The 17,297-nt window shown below is 44.1% G+C and overlaps 1 protein-coding gene across 7 annotated transcripts in view; it reads right to left on the bottom strand.

The window, feature by feature from the left end:
- kcnt1b (potassium sodium-activated channel subfamily T member 1b) overlaps nucleotides 1–17,297 on the bottom strand; it is a 433,004-nt gene that overhangs the window by 172,382 nt on the left and 243,325 nt on the right. For all 7 annotated transcript variants that reach the window (XR_015760695.1, XM_087998271.1, XM_087998272.1 and 4 more), the window contains one exon: nucleotides 6,357–6,413. Coding sequence is in view for 6 of the 7 variants with exons in the window: in XM_087998271.1 (XP_087854397.1) it covers nucleotides 6,357–6,413 (57 nt within the window). In the remaining variant the exon portion in view is untranslated. The remainder of the gene's footprint in view (nucleotides 1–6,356; nucleotides 6,414–17,297) is intronic.

Consider the following 17,297-nt stretch of genomic DNA (forward strand, 5'->3'; position numbering starts at 1 on the left):
ATTAAGATACATAGGTTCTTGATTATCATGGGGATCAAACAGGGAGAAAGTTGGAGAATGGGGTTGATAAAACCTATCAGCTATGATTGAATGTTGGAGCAGACTCGATAGGCCAAGTGGCCTAATTTCTGCCCCTATGTCTTATGTCTTATATGTTTGTTGTTTATGGATGTCACTGACAAGGTCAGTATTACATCTCTACCTTAACTGTCACTGAGAATATTGTGGTGATCTGCTTTATAGAGTCAATACAGCACAGAAACAGACCCTTCGGTCCAACTCGTCCATGCTGACCAGATATCCTAATCCAATCTAGTGCCACCTGCCAGCATTTGGCCCATATCGCTCTAAACCCTTCCTATTCATATACCCATCCAGATGCCTTTTAAATGTTGTAATTGTACCAGCCTCCACCACATCCTCTGGCAGCTCATTCCATACACGTACCACCCTCTGTGTGAAAACATTGCCCCTTAGGTCCCTTTTACATATTTCCCCTCTCATCTTTAACCTATGCCCTCTAGCTCTGGACTCTCCCATCCCAGAGGACAAACCTTGCCTATTTACCCTATCCATGCCCCTCATGATTTTATAAACCTCTTTAAAGTCACCTCTCAGCCTCTGACGTTCCAGGGAAAACAGCCCCAGCCTGTTCAGCCTCTCCCTATAGCTCAAATCCTCCAACTCTGGCAACATCCTTGTAAATCTTTTCTGAATCCTTTCAGGTTTCACAACATCTTTCTGATAGGAAGGTGACCAGAATTGCACACAATGTTCCAACAGTGGCCTAACCAATTTCCTGTACGGCCGCAACATGACCTCCCAACTCCTGTACTCAGTGCACTGACCAATAAAGGAAAACATACCAAACACCTTCTTCACTATCCTATCTACCTGCAACTCCACTTTCAAGGAAATATGAACTTGCACCCTCAGGTCTCTTTGTTCAGCAACTCTCCCTAGGACCTTACCATTAAGTGTATAAGTCCTGCTCTGACTTGCTTGCCCAAAATGTAAACCTCGCATTTATCTAAATTAAACTCCACCTGCTATGCCTCAGCTGATTGGCCCATCTGATCAAGATCCTGTTGTAAGCTGAGGTAACCTTCTTTGCTGTCCACCTCACCTCCAATTTTTATGTCATCTGCAACCTTACTAACTATACCTCCTATGTTCAAATCCAAATCATTCATATAAATGATGAAAAGTAGTGAACCCAGCACCAATTCTTGTGGCACTCCACTGATCACAGGCCTGCAGTCTGAAAAACAACCCTCCACCACCAACCTCTGTCTTCTACCTTCAAGGCAGTTCTGTATCCAAATGGTTAGTTCTCCCTGTATTCCACAAGATCTAACCTTGCTAACCAATCTCCCATGAGGCACCTTGTCGAACGCTTTACTGAAGTCCATTTACATCATGTCTACCACTCATCAATCCTCTTCGTTACTTCTTTAAAAAAACTCAGTCAAGTTCATGAGACATGATTTCCCATGCACAAAGCCATGCTGACTATCCCTAATCAGTCCTTCTTGAACTAAGTTGAAACTTTATTGCTGGAACAGCACAGCAGGTCAGGCAGCATCCAGGGAACAGGAGATTCGACGTTTCGGGCACAGGCCCTTCTTCAGGAAACGCCTGTGCCCGAAACGTCGAATCTCCTGTTCCCTGGATGCTGCCTGACCTGCTGTGCTGTTCCAGCAATAAAGTTTCAACTTTGATCTCCAGCATCTGCAGACCTCACTTTCTCCTTCTTGAACTAATACAGTTTATAAGGAGTAGGCTCACCACAGTGCTGTTAGGGAGAGAGTTGCAGGGTGTTGACCCAACAAAAGGAAAGGAACAGTAGATCTAGTTCCAAGTCAGAATGGTGTGTGACTTAGAGGGCAATTTATAAGGGATGGTGTTCCCACCCACCTTCAGCCCTTGTCCTTCTCAGTGATAGAGTTTGCAGCTTTAAGGAACTGTTGAAGGAGCCGTGGTGAGTTCCTGCGGGACATTCAATGTGTGTTGGCATGAGGGGGCAATGATATTACATTACATTACATTACAGTACAGTGTGGAAACAGGCCCTTCGGCCCAACAAGTCCACACCGACCCGCCGAAGCGCAACCCACCCATACCCCTACATTTACCCCTTACCTAACACTATGGGCAATTTGGCATGGCCAATTCACCTGACTTGCACATCTTTGGACTGTGGGAGGAAACCGGAGCACCCGGAGGAAACCCACGCAGACACGGGGAGAATGTGCAAACTCCACACAGTCAGTCACCTGAGGCGGGAATTGAACCTGGGTCTCTGGCGCTGTGAGGCAGCAGTGCTAACCACTGTGCCACTGTGCTGCCCACAAATCTATGGGGTTATTCCAAATCTGAATCAGTTGTGATTTAGGACTAAAAGCTGAAGTTGTACTGATATTGGTACCAAACTAACGTACCTACTTAGTTACTGCATATGTATTTTAACATTGTCAGAACTTCCTCATTACTATTGTGTTCTCTCCCTCTGACCCACCTCATCCTTCCCCAGAACATTTCCCAACAGTTTAGAGTTTGGATGTCTGCATTTCTTAAGATTTAAGTTCCAACAAAACAGTACAATGTATGGATGTAGGTTTGCTTTGTGAGCTGGGAGGTTCATTTCAAGACGTTTCGCCACCACCCTACTATGTAATATCTTCAGTGGGCCTCCGGCGAAGCAGTGTCTAATTGAATTCTTTGAGGAGGTGACCAAGCATGTGGATGAGGGTAGAGCAGTGGATGTAGTATACATGGATTTTAGTAAGGCATTTGATAAGGTTCCCCATGGTAGGCTTATGCGGAAAGTCAGGAGGCATGGGATAGAGGGAAATTTGGCCAATTGGATAGAAAACTGGCTAACCGGTCGAAGGCAGAGAGTGGTGGTAGATGGTAAATATTCAGCCTGGATCCCAGTTACAAGTGGAGTTCCGCAGGGATCAGTTCTGGGTCTTCTGCTGTTTGTAATTTTTATTAATGACTTGGATGAGGGAGTCGAAGGGTGGGTCAGTAAATTTGCAGATGATACGAAGATTGGTGGAGTTGTGGATAGTGAGGAGGGCTGTTGTCGGCTGCAAAGGGACTTAGATATGATGCAGAGCTGGGCTGAGGAGTGGCAGATGGAGTTCAACCCTGCCAAGTGTGAGGTTGTCCATTTTGGACAGACAAATAAGAATGTGGAATACATGGTTAACGGTAGGGTTCTTAGTGAGGTGGAGGAACAGAGGGATCTTGGGGTCTATGTTCATAGATCTTTGAAAGTTGCCACTCAGGTGGATAGAGCTTGTAAGAAGGCCTATGGTGTATTAGCGTTCATTAGCAGAGGGATTGAATTCAAGAGTCGTGAAGTGATGTTGCAACTGTATAGGACTTTGGTTAGGCCACATTTGGAGTACTGTGTGCAGTTCTGGTCGCCTCACTTTAGGAAAGATGTGGAAGCTTTGGAGAGGGTGCAGAGAAGATTTACCAGGATGTTGCCTGGAATGGAGAATAGGTCGTACGAGGATAGGTTGAGAGTGCTAGGCCTTTTCTCGTTGGAACGGAGAAGGATGAGGGGTGACTTGATAGAGGTTTATAAGATGATCAGAGGAATAGACAGAGTAGACAGTCAGAAACTTTTTCCCCGGGTACAGCAGAGTGTTACAAGGGGACATAAATTTAAGGTGAAGGGTGGAAGGTATAAGGAAGACGTCAGGGGTGGGTTCTTTACCCAGAGAGTGGTGGGGGCATGGAGTGCGCTGCCCGTGGGAGTGGTAGAGTTAGAATCTTTGGTGACCTTTAAGCAGCAATTGGATAGGTACATGGATGGGTGCTTAAGCTAGGACAAATGTTCGGCACAACATCGTGGGCCGAAGGGCCTGTTCTGTGCTGTATTGTTCTATGTTCTATGATTCCTGCTTTCTATTTATATGTTCAGGTTTCTTTAGTTGGCGATGTTAGTTCCTTGGGTGATGTCATTTCCTATTCTTTTTCTCAGGGGGTTGTAGATGGGGTCTAACTCAATGTGTTTGTTGATAGAGTTCCGGGTGGTATGTCATGCTCTAGGAATTCTCGTGCATGTCTCTGTTTGGCTTGTTCCTAAGATGGATGTGTTGTCCCAGTCGAAGTGGTGTCCTTCCTTATCTGTATATAAGGATACTAGTGGGAGAGGGTCATGTCGTTTTGTGGCTAGCTGGTGTTCATGTATCCTGGTGGCTAGATTTCTGCCTGTTTGTCCAATGTAGTGTTTGATATAGTTCTTGCACGGTATTTTGGAAATGATATTAGGCCCACTGAAGATGTTACTTAGTAGGGTGACAAAATGTCTGGAAATGAACCTCCCAGCTCAGCGAGCAAACCTACATCCAGAATCTCAACCTGAGCTATAAATTTTCTCAAAACTTGCTACCTACAACTTATACATTCCAACATTGCGCAATGCTTCACGTTTGATAAAGCATTCTTTTGATTTGTTCAGTTCTGGTCACCTACTTAAATGAGGGATATTATGGAGAGGGCTCAGAAGAGATTTACCAGGATGTTGCTGGGTAGGGAAGGGTTGAGTTATCAAGAAAGGCTGGATAGGCTGGGACTTTTTTCACTGGAGCATAGGAGGTTGAGAGGTGACCTTAACGAGGTTTATAAAATAATGAGAGGTATAGATAAGGTTAATGGTAGGTATCTTTCCCTTAGGATGAGGGATTTCAGGATTAATGGCATATTTTTAAGGTGACAGGAGAGAGATTTTAAAAATATATGAGGAGCAAAATTCACTGAGAGGGTGGTCCACGTGTGGAATGAACTTCCCGAGGAAATGATGGGTGTGGACACACAGATACAATGTTTCAAAGACATTTGGATAAGTACATGAATAGGTAAGTTTCAGAGGGATATGGGCCAGGTAGGTGGGACGAGGTTAGTTTGGGATTATGTATGGCATGGACTGGTTGAACTGAAGGGTCTGTTTCTGTGCTGTATGACTCTATGGCACAGCTTGATGTGGCACTGATGCCTCAATATAATTTGTAGGCTTCTTCTTAGTGGATACACACTGTGAGAGAATTTGGATCGGATAAATGAGAGGGCAGGTGCCACTTTCACGAGTTGAGAGTTAGGATGCCGGGGAAATTTCGGTTGCATGATGTGCAAAGACTGAATTGTTTGTGGTGGGGCAGGGGACAATTTCCCTCTCAAGCCTTTAAATTTCAGTTTAAGATGGTCAATAATAGCTAGCTGTCCAGTGCACTGAAATAATGATATTTACTCCTAACAAGGAGGTGAGCTGCATGGAAAAAAACTCATTTTCCATTCCCGTAGACACAAATTCAAATGAAAAAAGTGAAGGAGAGTAAGATCAAAACTGTAGGTACAGAACTACATGTAATGAGCTCTTGTCCCCTCTCCTCTCCTTTTCTTTGCGAAAATTGTGACTTAGCTATAACGTGATGCTCTCTGCTGTATATTCTAGCTTTTGTATTACATGAACACAGCAAATTTAGGGAAAATGATGGCTCATATATTTTCTCAAGAACTGGACAGCAGAACTGAAGGTAAACACGCTAAGTTTTCTGTGAGCATAAGATGTCACTGGAGATTTAGTCTCCTATATTTTCCATATCGGAAATGAGACAGTTGGTTTAACTCTCTAGATTAGAGTGGTGCTGGAAAAGCACAGCAGGTCAGGCAACATCCGAGGAGCAGGAAAATCGACGTTTCGGACAAAAGCCCTTCATCAGGACTGAAGGCAGGGAGCCTCCAGGTGAGATGAATGGGAGGGGGTGTTGCTGGGGAGAAGGTAGCAAAGAGTACAATAGGTGGATGGGGGTGGGGATGGAGGTGATAGGTCAGAGGGGAGGGTGGAGCAGATAGGTGGGAAGGAAGATTGGCAGGTAGGACAAGTCATGGGGACAGTGCTGAGCTGGAAGTTTGGAACTGGGGTGAGGTGGGGGGAGGGGAAATAAGGAAACTGGTGAAGTCCACATTGATGCCCTGGGGTTGAAGTGTTTCGAGACAGAAGATGAGGCGTTCTTCCTCCAGGCGTCTGGTCGTAAGGGAGCGGCAGTGAAGGAGGCCCAGGACCTGCATGTCCTCGGCAGAGTGGGAGGGAGAGTTGAAATATTGGGCCACAGGGCGGTGGGGTTGATTGGTGCGGGTGTCCCGGAGATGTTTCCTAAAGTGCTCTGCGACAAGGCGTCCAGTCTCCCCATTGTAGAGGAGACCGCAACGAGAGCAATGGATACAATAAATGACATTGGTGGATGTGCAGGTGAAACAGGTTTAACTCTCTCTCTCTTACCACCCCAAAAGAAAACTGGCTTAAGCTCAGTTAGTTCAATTCTTCACTGAAAGACACTTACCAGTCGATTACATCAGTGGATGATGTGTTTAAATAATTCTTCTTTGCACATCCCCAGCTAAGAGAGAATTCATAGAGAGACAGAAAACAATGTTAGGCAATCATTAAAGTACATGGACATAATGTTCAATATAATTAAAGGTTCCAAACTACTATACAATGAACAAGCAGCGCAGGCAAATTACAAAGGGACAACTTAATGTGCAGCTGGAAGATTGGTTTTCAAGAATCTTTTGATCTTAAGTGATATATACAGTGTGGGAGCAGGCAATTCAGCCCATCGAGTCCACACTGACCCTCTGAAGAGCATCTCACGCAAACACATGTGCCTACCCTCTAAACATGCCTTTCCCATGACTAACCCACCTAGCCTGCACATCCCTGGACACTATGGGGCAATTTAACAACACCAATCCACCTAACCTGCACATCTTTGGACTGTGGGAGGAAACCTGAGCACCTGGAGGGAACCCGTGCAGACACAGGGAGAATGAGCAAACTCCACACAATTTCCCAAGGTTGGAATCAAACTCAGGCCTCTGGCACTGTGAGGCAATAGCAATAACCACTGACCCACCATGTTGCCTCATAGTAAGGCCCATCGTAGAATTAAATACTATTGAAGTCAGCCATTCTTACCACTGTGCCAAACTAGAGTTACTCCCTTGCTATTTAGTCCCTGGACTTTCACTTTTATTTCACTTCAAACATATACCCAATTCGTTTGATGAGATTTATTGCTGAATTTGTCTCCCTTACACTTTCACTTAGTCTATGCTAGATTTTTATAACTTGCTGCATAAAATAAATCATCCCTCTGATGTTGTTTTCCAATGTTCTTAAATGTGCTCTGTCTGGTGGCTGACCATATGAAAGCTGTGTTTCTTCACAAGGGAGAGTAGTTTGAATCCCATCACAGCAGATAGTGGAATTTGAATTCAATAAAAAAATCTGGAATTAAGAATTTAATGATGACCATGTATCCATTGCTGATTGTTAGAAAAACCCGTTTGATTCACTGTTAAACTCGAGGGAGGAAAGCTGCCATCCTTACCTGGTCTGGCCTACATGTGACTCCAGACCCACAGCAATGTGACTCTTAACTGTGCTCTAGGATGGGCAATAAATCCTGACTTAGCCAGCAACACCCTCATCCCATGAATGATTAAAAAAAAACTCCATTTGATTTCCACACAACCTTTTCTTCTCCAAGGAAAGTAATCCTAGCTCTTCTCACTTTTTCCATAACTGAGGTCCCTCCATCCTCATATCTTCCTGTAAATTCTTCTCTATATCTGGACCAAGACCATGCTATCTCTCCCGAAAGTGTGACGCCCAGAATTGGACATAAAGCTCCAGTTAAGGTACAACTCATGACTTACGTAAAGGTTCGGGGAAGAGAATTTGAGTAGGGAATAGTGCTAATAGCTCTGTCACCAGTGCAAGGGTTGATGGGAGAAAATGGCAGTCAGCATGATCATTATTACCTTGTCTATTGTGAAACCCTTTCGTATGCAAATTGGCTGCCACATTCCCTACATGACAATAATCGCTATATCTCAAAAGCCATTTTTCTTATAACCGATACTGCTGTGTGAAAGCAGACTTAAAACATTGATTTCTCTGCTGTGCGGGTGCCTGTATCCTATCTACATGCCACAGGCAGTAATCACAAGTACACAGTGGGGAGGTGGTGGTCTAGTGGTATTATTTCTGGACTGTTAATCCAGAGATTCAGGTAATTTTCTGGGAACCTGGGGGTTTGACTCCTGCCATGGCAGACAGAAGAATTTGAAATCTGTTTCTTAAAAAAATCTATAATTAAGAATTTAATGACGACTATGAATCGATTGTTGGAAAAAAACCCATCTGTTTTGCTAATGTCCTTTATGGAGAAAACTGCCATCCTTACCTGGTCTGGCCTAGATGCGACTCCAGACCCACAGCAATGTGGTTGACACTTAACTGCCCTCTGGGCAATTAGGGATAGGCAATAAATGCAGCAAGGCCCTCATCCCTTGAATGAATAAGAAAGGCACTGAATTTTCCCCACAATGGAGATGTGCCATGCTGCGCCATAAATGGTGATTCTAAATCCTGCCACTGAGCACAACACTTCCTCCCCCCTCAGGGGTGGATTGGAAACAGGGGGGGTGTATGTATGCGTACATGGTTCATGGAGGCCGTTATCCATTTCAATCATCACCTGTCTCGGATAAAATTGGCAGCCCTTTGATGTGAAACATGACTTGAGCAAAACAGAATAGGTCAGAGACATTCTGATACTTGTACGTGTTCCTGAGAATACAGGATTCCACCTTGGAATGGTACAGCATCCTTTTAGATCTCATGATGTGGACATTCGGGTTTGGACTGCAGTGGAGAAAGTTAAAAATCACACTACACCAGGTGATAGTCCAACAGATTTATTTGAAAGTACAAGCTTTTGGAGCGCTGCTCCTTTGTCAGGTAGCTATATTTTTTTTAACTTTTAGATCTCAACTTGGGGCATCTTTAAGGAAGGTAAGGAGCCCTTTGGGAAAGGTAAGGTACTCCTTTGGGGAAGCTCAGGTTTGTTCGAGGTTGCTTAAAGTAGACATGCACCACCTTAATCGAAAATCCCACCTCCTTGGCCAGTTTTTTTTCCAGGTAGGGTTTGTGGTAGCAGGCGAATGTTCTCTCTCTGTATTCCTGACCTGGCACAAAAAAATCAGGGGCTGAGATTGGTGAGTCGATACTCAGCGATACAGACAATTACCTCGTAAAGGAGATGGGATCACTCAATAAGATGCAACATCTTTTTGGGGACACTGAACCAGGGAAGTTTTCCCCTTGGCAATGAATGGTTGAAGAAAGTGTGAGGTGAAGCAGAGATTGATGGTCAGCAGGAATTCAGATATAGCACAGTGACAACAATCAGACAGGCGCAGTGGCAGGAGGTCAGTGCAGTGAGCATGAAATATCGGAGGTTCCCATTACCAGGGCTATAACTCAGCATCCAGATAGCACAATGATAGCTTGCTGATATGGTGATGGTAGCAAGTTGACAAAAGCAGGAGACACACGGAGAACAGGACAGTCTGATACTATATGATAGGCACTTGGTAAACTGCATGGCATTAGGAGTTAAGGACAGAACAGAATAACAGTATGGGAACTAACTGTGACAGGAGGGAAGGTGGTGACAGTGAGTGGAAAAGCTGGTAATTGGCAGAGGATGCCTGCTCATAAGATGGTAATAAGTTCCCATCGGCTTACCAGGATATAGGGCTGGTGTCCCATTAGAGAGAGAGAGAGAGATATGACTGGCAGTGGTTTAACATGCCTCAGGCAAGGGGAGAGGTTAGGAAGGAGACTTCTTCATGGTAACCTCAGCTGGTGCAGGAATTGAACCCACACTGTTGGTATCACTCTCTATTGCAAACTAGCTGTCCAGCCAAGTGAGGAAACCACACCCCAAAAGGAGGTAGGTCACTATTTCAGGATGGCCAACAGTGGATGACAATGACGGTGGCCATTGAACGGCACAGTGGTCTTTGACCAAACACTGGCGAGAACTGTCCAAGTGTGTCTGGCAATTTGTACAAAGGTAAAAAAATTCTGTGCTTCGTCTTAAACCGGAGACAAACTTGAAACAAGACAAAACAAAATGACCAAAGAGAGTACGGTGCGTGGAGCAGGATTTACAGTTGGCCTTCTCATCAATTCCTCCCCAGGTCATAAAGCTATCAGTACATGGATAGACCCAGGCTTCCCACTCACTCGGTAAATTGCAATTTACTTTGCATTTTGCTCTTACCCATTGAATTTCAATGATGTATCAGTTCAATGCGGTGTGTGGAACCAATTTAGGGCAATGAATGCTTAGCGGTAGTTGAGTTGAGCATATCTTGAAATGAGTCATTACAAAATGTGAATCATTCACACATTTGATCCTTCTTTAGCTTGTTGTACACACTATGTTGCAAACCTCTCTTGTATGCCCATAACTGTAGTAAATGCAAGTAAAATATGAGCACTTAATTCAGCTGCAAAAAGTGGGTGTGCTTTGGAATTGGCTGTTTTACCGAAGTGTGCTATGACACTGAAAAGATTAAGACCCATTGGAGCAAAGCTATGTTAGTCATAGAGATGTACGGAACAGAAACAGATCCTTCAGTCCAACTCACCCATGCTGACCAGGTATCCTAAATTAATCTAGTCCCATTTGCCAGGATTTGGCCCATATCCCTCTAAACCCATCATATTCATATTCCCATCCAAATGCCTTTTAAATGTTGCAATTGTACCAGTCTCCACCACTTCCTCTGGCAGCTCATTCCATACACCTACCACCCTCTGTGTAAAAAAGGTTGCCCCTTAAGGTCCCTTTTAACATTTTTCCTCTCACCCTAAACCTACGTCCTCTAGTTCTGGACTCCTCCACCCCAGGGAAAAGACCTTATCTATTTATCCTATCCATGCCCCTCATGATTTTATAAACCTCTATAAGGTCACCCTTCTGCCTCCAACACTTTAGGGAAAACAGTCCCTGTCTATTCAGCCTCTCCCAATAGCTTAAATCTTCCAACACTGGCAACATCTTTGTAAATCATTTTAAGATTCACAACATCCTTCCAATAGGAGGGTGTCGCTGTGACAGATCAGACCCAGTTCAATTCCAGCCTCGGGCGACAGTCTGTGTGGAGTTTGCATGTTCTCCCCGTATCTGTGTGGGTTTCTGACAGCTACTCCATTTTCCTCCCATAGTCCAATGATGTGCAGCTTAGGTGTTCTGAAGATGGGTCACCTACCTGAAATGTTAACTCTACTTTCTCTCTACAGATTCTGCCAGACCTGCTGAGATTTTCCAGCAATTTCTGTTTTTGTTGTTGCAGGTTAGGGAGATTGGCTGTGCTAAATTGTTGGTAGTGTCCAGGATTAGCCATGGTAAATTACAATAGACAATAGACAATATGTGCCGGAGTAGGCCATTCTGCCCTTCGAGCCTGCACCACCATTCAATATGATCATGGCTGATCATCCTTAATCAGTATCCTGTTCCTGCCTTATCTCCATAACCCTTGATTTCACAATCCTTGAGAGCTCTATCCAACTCTTTCTTAAATGAATCCAGAGACTGGGCCTCCACTGCCCTCTGGGGCAGAGCATTCCACACAGCCACCACTCTCTGGGTGAAGAAGTTTCTCCTCATCTCTGTCCTAAATGGTCTACCCCTTATTTCAGGGTTACGGGGATATGGTGGGGGCTGGGGCTGGGTGGGATGCTCTTTAGAGGGTTGGTGCAGATTTGATGGGCCAAATGGCTTCCTTCTCAACTGTACACAACACCAGCACACTAGAGTTGGTGCTGAGCTTATTCCAATCAGTAACAAACAAAGTGGTGCTATAGAAACCTTGCTCCTGCCCTAAGTACACAGAAAGGAACTGAGGCTTAATGTATACATGCTGCTAAAGACTGTTATTACAAATGCAAATCAGGCCGGATAATAGCTAGAAGTCTTGATTACTGCTTGTTACACGTAAAGTTAATAATGTGCTCTGTGATGCAGAAATTAATGTTTAATGTCTGCTGGAGCAACGTAGATCATGAGGAAAATGTGCAAGATTTTTTTAAAAGTATGTTAATGCAGCTCTCACACAAATCATTTGGAAGGTGGGCAAAGCAACTCTTCTTCACAATGATTCTTTCGTTAATCATTCTTCATTTTAATATTACAGTTAATCATTCTTGTTTTCAACTGCACTAATAGATGGTCCTTGCTGTGATTATGACAATTCAGCAATTTAAATCCAGATAGAATAGAAAACAGACCTTTTGGCCCACTTGGTCTATGCTAGCAATGGAGGAGGGTTGGTTTCTGATTGGAGACATATAACCAGTGGTGTTCCAGGGATCCAGCGCTCGGTGCTGGGTCCACGTTTGTTTGAAAGTTATAGAAATGAATTAGACAAGATTACAGAAGGTATGGTCAGTGGATGACACCAAAATTGTTAATAATTGATCAGGTAACAGCTGGAGAGATCTAAGGTGTAGGATCTATCCAGAAATGCCCTAGCAAATCCAGCGAGTCACAGTACGGTTGCACTGCTGCTTCATAGCACAAGGGACCCAGGTTGAATCCCAGCCTCAGGCAACTACCTGTGTGCAGTTTTCACATTCTCTCTGTGTCTGCATGGGTTTCCTCCCACAGTCCAAAGATGTTCAGGTTAGGTGGATTGACCATGCTAAATTGCCCATATTGTGCAGGGATGTGTAGGTTAAGTGAATAATTCATGGAAAATGCAGAGTTGTGAGGAGTGGATTTGGGTGGGATGGTCTCTGGAGGGTCAGTGTGGACTCAATGGGCTGAATGGCCTGTTTCCATACTGTAGGGATTCTATGATCATTAGGTGCTAGAGGCACAAAAAACACTTCTGGTGTAATATACTCTGAGTAACATTTGCTAGAGTTTGATGCTTTTTGGAGGACACTCTTGCTGCCTTTGAAGATCAACAGAATTCCCATACCTGAAGCAGGCCCTGACACTGCAGTTGATGCCTCTCAATATGACCCTTACATGCCAGGTGCTACCAGTTAAGAGGTTTGGATACTACCCATCGCAAGATAGTGAGGGGCTCTTACACTCGGTTTGGCCACAGGAGGAAAGGGTGAGATGTCCTGCAGACAGCATAACTGGTGTGTGTGTGTGTGTGTGTAAGACAGCTCAGAACGTATGAATGGTTAGCAAGAGTTTCTTTGGGCATTTAAGAAAGTCAAGTGAGTGTCTGTCCTCTAGAGAGAGTGAATAGGAAGGTAACAGAAAAAAAAGGAAAGAGCAGTTAAAATAAAACAAACAATTTGCATCCGTCTTCACTATTGAGGATGTGGAACACATTTCAGTAATAGCTATAAATTAGGAAGTGGAAGGGAGAGTAAAACTTGGGCAAAATTTCAATCACGAGGAATCTTGAAAGACTCTGAGCTGGATTTCTGCATAATGAGAATGAATGTCAAATGATTTGATACATCAGATTCAGCGCTTGGGTCAGACAAAGTGAGGCACTACACACATTGATTAAAAACAACATCAAGGAGAGGTAAGAACAGGGCACTTAGTCAATTTCACTCAGGTATTCTTGATGAATGGGTGGAATAAATAATCAATACATCTTAATTGCCCTGTGGTCCATTATTTACATCTTGTTTGTTCAAGCTTTTTCCATTTACCCATTTCACAGAATGGAATGAGCAATGATTCACTTTCAGTGGAGCTCCACATTCTTAAAAAGTGTCCTCATCGTACACTGGGGGCCTCAAAATCTACCCTGAGATAATGACGTGCAAGCACTTAATACAGTCCTTTGAAATCCTTCTTGTTATGTCCATCTGTTGTATTTTTTCCCCTTACCCCAGTTTCAAGCCATGGACTCTCTTTGCAGTGTCCCATGTTTCTGAGTGATATACCGCTGAGGTTTGCCACTGCCCTCTGGTGGATAGATAACCAGGACTCTCCTGCTCTTCCCACTCACCATCAGGCACATGAAAAGGATTAAAAGTTGACACTTGGCCACATAAATAACACAACTTTCTTGGCCAGAGGTTCTGACACGGGACTTGAAGCCAAAGCTGCTGAAAATGCTATCATTGTGTCACAAGCCTTTCACAGAAGCTTTAATCCATTTAAAACAATTGTGTCACCACAAGAAGAGTAAGAAGCAGTTTCTTTGCAATTCAGCCCTTCATTTTCTATCCGCAAACTTGAACATCAACAAACGCATGCTCTTTAATATTGGTATTCATACCTCACAACATCAAATCAGGGCTTACACGTAATCTGCTCATTTCTGACAGGACAGACATGCAGCCAAAGCTTTTTGTCTTGCACTCGTCAGGATAAATGCAAGAATGCCAAATTCCAAAAGATCACAACAACTTATATGAGAGGAGAAAAGGATGCTGACTGGTTGGCAAGTTGACCCTGATTGGCTGAGACTTTGGCATTGGAGAAATTCAATCAACCATGGTGGAATGGTGGAATAAGCTCAAGGAGCTGAATGGCCTGCTCCTGTTCCTACGTTTCTAAAGCGATGATGAACTATCAGCTCCCCGAGCTCCCAGGTAATTCAAAAAAGGTTCAAAGCTTGAGTGGATTTCTTTTGTTTGCAGTGTATTAAAGTGTGTCACTGCTAACAAGTGTAAATGAGCCATATTGTGAGTTTGACTGGTTATCTTAAGTTGGCTGTTAGTGTTTACATCTAGCTGCAGTTTCAGGTTGGGTCTGCAACAGCTCCCCGTCCTTTTTATGGAGCCGGGAGGTGCAATCCTGTTCCTTCAGTAGCTCAGTGGTTAGCACTGCTGCCTCACAGCGCCAGGGACCTGGGTTTGATTCCACCCTCAGGTGACTGTCTGTGTGGAGTTTGTATGTTCTCCCCGTGTCTGTGTGCGTTTCCCGTCAGGTACTCCGGTTTACTCCCACAGTCCAAAGATGTGCAGCTTAGGTGAATTGGCCAGGCTGATTACAGAAATGGGTAGGATGCTCTTCAGAGAGTCAGTACAGACTCAAGGGGCCAAATAACCTCTTTGTGCACTGTGGGGATTCTATGTTTCTAGGATTCTGACTGCCCATAAATAAAACTGTAAAAGAAAAAATTCCTTGAGTAGCTCCCAATGAACCCCTTGAACAGCTGACTCACATTGGCTGAAAAGTAAGCTCAAGAGAATGCAATATGTGCACCACAACTGCCAACCAGTTTACAGCCGTATTTGTGTTGGGATCATGAGATAAAGGTAAGATCACCACAGTCCTACCAGACTGTGGGGAACTCTCTCATTAGAGAGAGAAAGAGAGGGGGAGAGAGAGAGAGAGACAGAGACAGAGAGAGGGAGAGAGAGAGAGTGGTGACTCGTAGTGGTTTAACCTGAGAGCCACCGTACCTCAGTTAAGGAGAGAGGTTGAGAAAGTTAGTCCTTCATGGTAACCTCGGCCAGTGCAGGAATTGATTTGGGATCATTAGGACAGGGTTAGACCACCAGTCCTTTTCTCCTGGATCCTCATAGTGCCTGTTCTGCGTGGAGGTCCTGTACATTCGGACACCCTGATCTTTCAATTTGATGGCCAAAGCAATTCTGTGCAATATCAAGAGTGAAAAACCGGTGGCCGAAATTTGTTACAAGAGTAGACACAATGGGCTGAATGGCCTCCTTTAAGTGTTGTAAATTTCAAGGGCTATGAACATTGCTGAAAAGAAGAGGTGTGCTTTTGAAACATTTTGCCTTAAACCTATCAGAATAGATGCAAGAATGCCACATTTTAAAGGGGATAATAATTTTTACAGCATGAGGAACAGGTGCTGATTGGTGAAGGCATTGGTATGGCGAATGCACCAGGGAACTACTGCGCCTGGTCATGTTCCTTGTAGTTGTAGAAGAGTATATGGAGAACAATACTTGCCATACTGCACACTGATCAGAATCAACTCGCAAACCAAACAGTCCCCTTTTCTCATGCAGGATAAATTATTGCTCTCATTGATGTTTGGCATTCTTGCATCAATAGACAATAGACAATAGGTGCAGGAGTAGGCCATTCTGCCCTTCGAGCCTGCACCACCATTCAATATGATTATGGCTGATCATCCTTAATCAGTATCCTGATCCTGCTTTATCTCCATAGCCCTTGATTCCACTACCCTTGAGAGATCTATCCAACTCTTTCTTTAACGAATCCAGAGACTGGGGCCTCCACCTACCTCTGGGGCAGAGCATTCCACACAGCCACCACTCTCTGGGTGAAGAAGTTTCTCCTCATCTCTGTCCTAAATGGTCTATCCCGTATTTTTAAGCTGTGTCCTCTGGTTCGGCACTCACCCATCAGAGGAAACATGTTTCCTGCCTCCAGAGTGTCCAATCCTTTAATAATGTCTCAATCAGATCCCCTCTCAGTCTTCTAAACTCAAGGGTATACAAGCCCAGTCGCTCCAGTCTTTCAGCGTAAGGTAGTCCTGCCATTCCAGGAATTGACCTCGTGAACCTGATGTGCGTAAGAGGAAAAGCCTCTTTTTTCTCAGCAATACTCAAGTTCTATACAAACACGAGATTCCATGAACCTGAATATTACAACTATGAAAAAGCAGATGCAGCAATGTTCAGAATTTCCACGCAACATGTACAAGAAGGAGAAAGTGAGGACTGCAGATGCTGAAGATCAGAGTCGAGAGAGTGGTGCTGGAAAAGCACAGCAAGCCAGGCAGCATCCGAGGAGAAGGAGAATTAATGTTTCAGGCATAAGCCACTCATCCAGAAGGGCTGATGAAGGGCTTATGCCTGAAACATTAATTCTCCTGCTCTTCAGATGCTGCCTGACCTGCTGTGCTTTTTCAGCACCACACTCTGGAATGTGTACAAGAAGGCTACTTACTGTTTTAGTAATTTCACAAGCCCTCACTAAGAAAAGATTTTGGAAATTGGAAATATGAAATGAAACAGACAGGAGGTCGAACCGACGAGGGTTAAACTGGACACAGGAGGCATTCTGAACATTCAAGGTGACTTCATCTAGAGTTAGTTCAGCCATGAAGAGAATCGATGCAATTCACCCAATCACTCAGTCTCCCAGGAGCGGGAGAAAAATATCCAAAGCTATTTTCAGGGACATCTGGAATTTAAAGATATGCTCATATTCCAAGCACAGCCTTTCAGTCACACAACAAAACATCTGATGCGGAAGGCTAATCGTTTCTTGTCTTGCAGACCAGACCTGCGATATGCATCCAGCGATCTCTGCTTTTGTCTCTTTGGAAATTTATTAAAATATTGCAAATACATTCAAAGTAAATGGAATCAAAATGTATGAAATTATTCCACGGCTTTGCAGCAAAAATCACAACAGGAAAATCTGCAACTCTACACTCATTATCAGTTCAAACTCCGCAGTAGGACGATGCAACACATAAACTAGACC

The sequence above is a fragment of the Chiloscyllium plagiosum genome, unplaced genomic scaffold, assembly GCF_037043375.1.
Source record: "Chiloscyllium plagiosum isolate Xiang-an unplaced genomic scaffold, Cpla_swu_hap1 HiC_scaffold_21, whole genome shotgun sequence".
NCBI lineage: Eukaryota > Metazoa > Chordata > Chondrichthyes > Orectolobiformes > Hemiscylliidae > Chiloscyllium > Chiloscyllium plagiosum.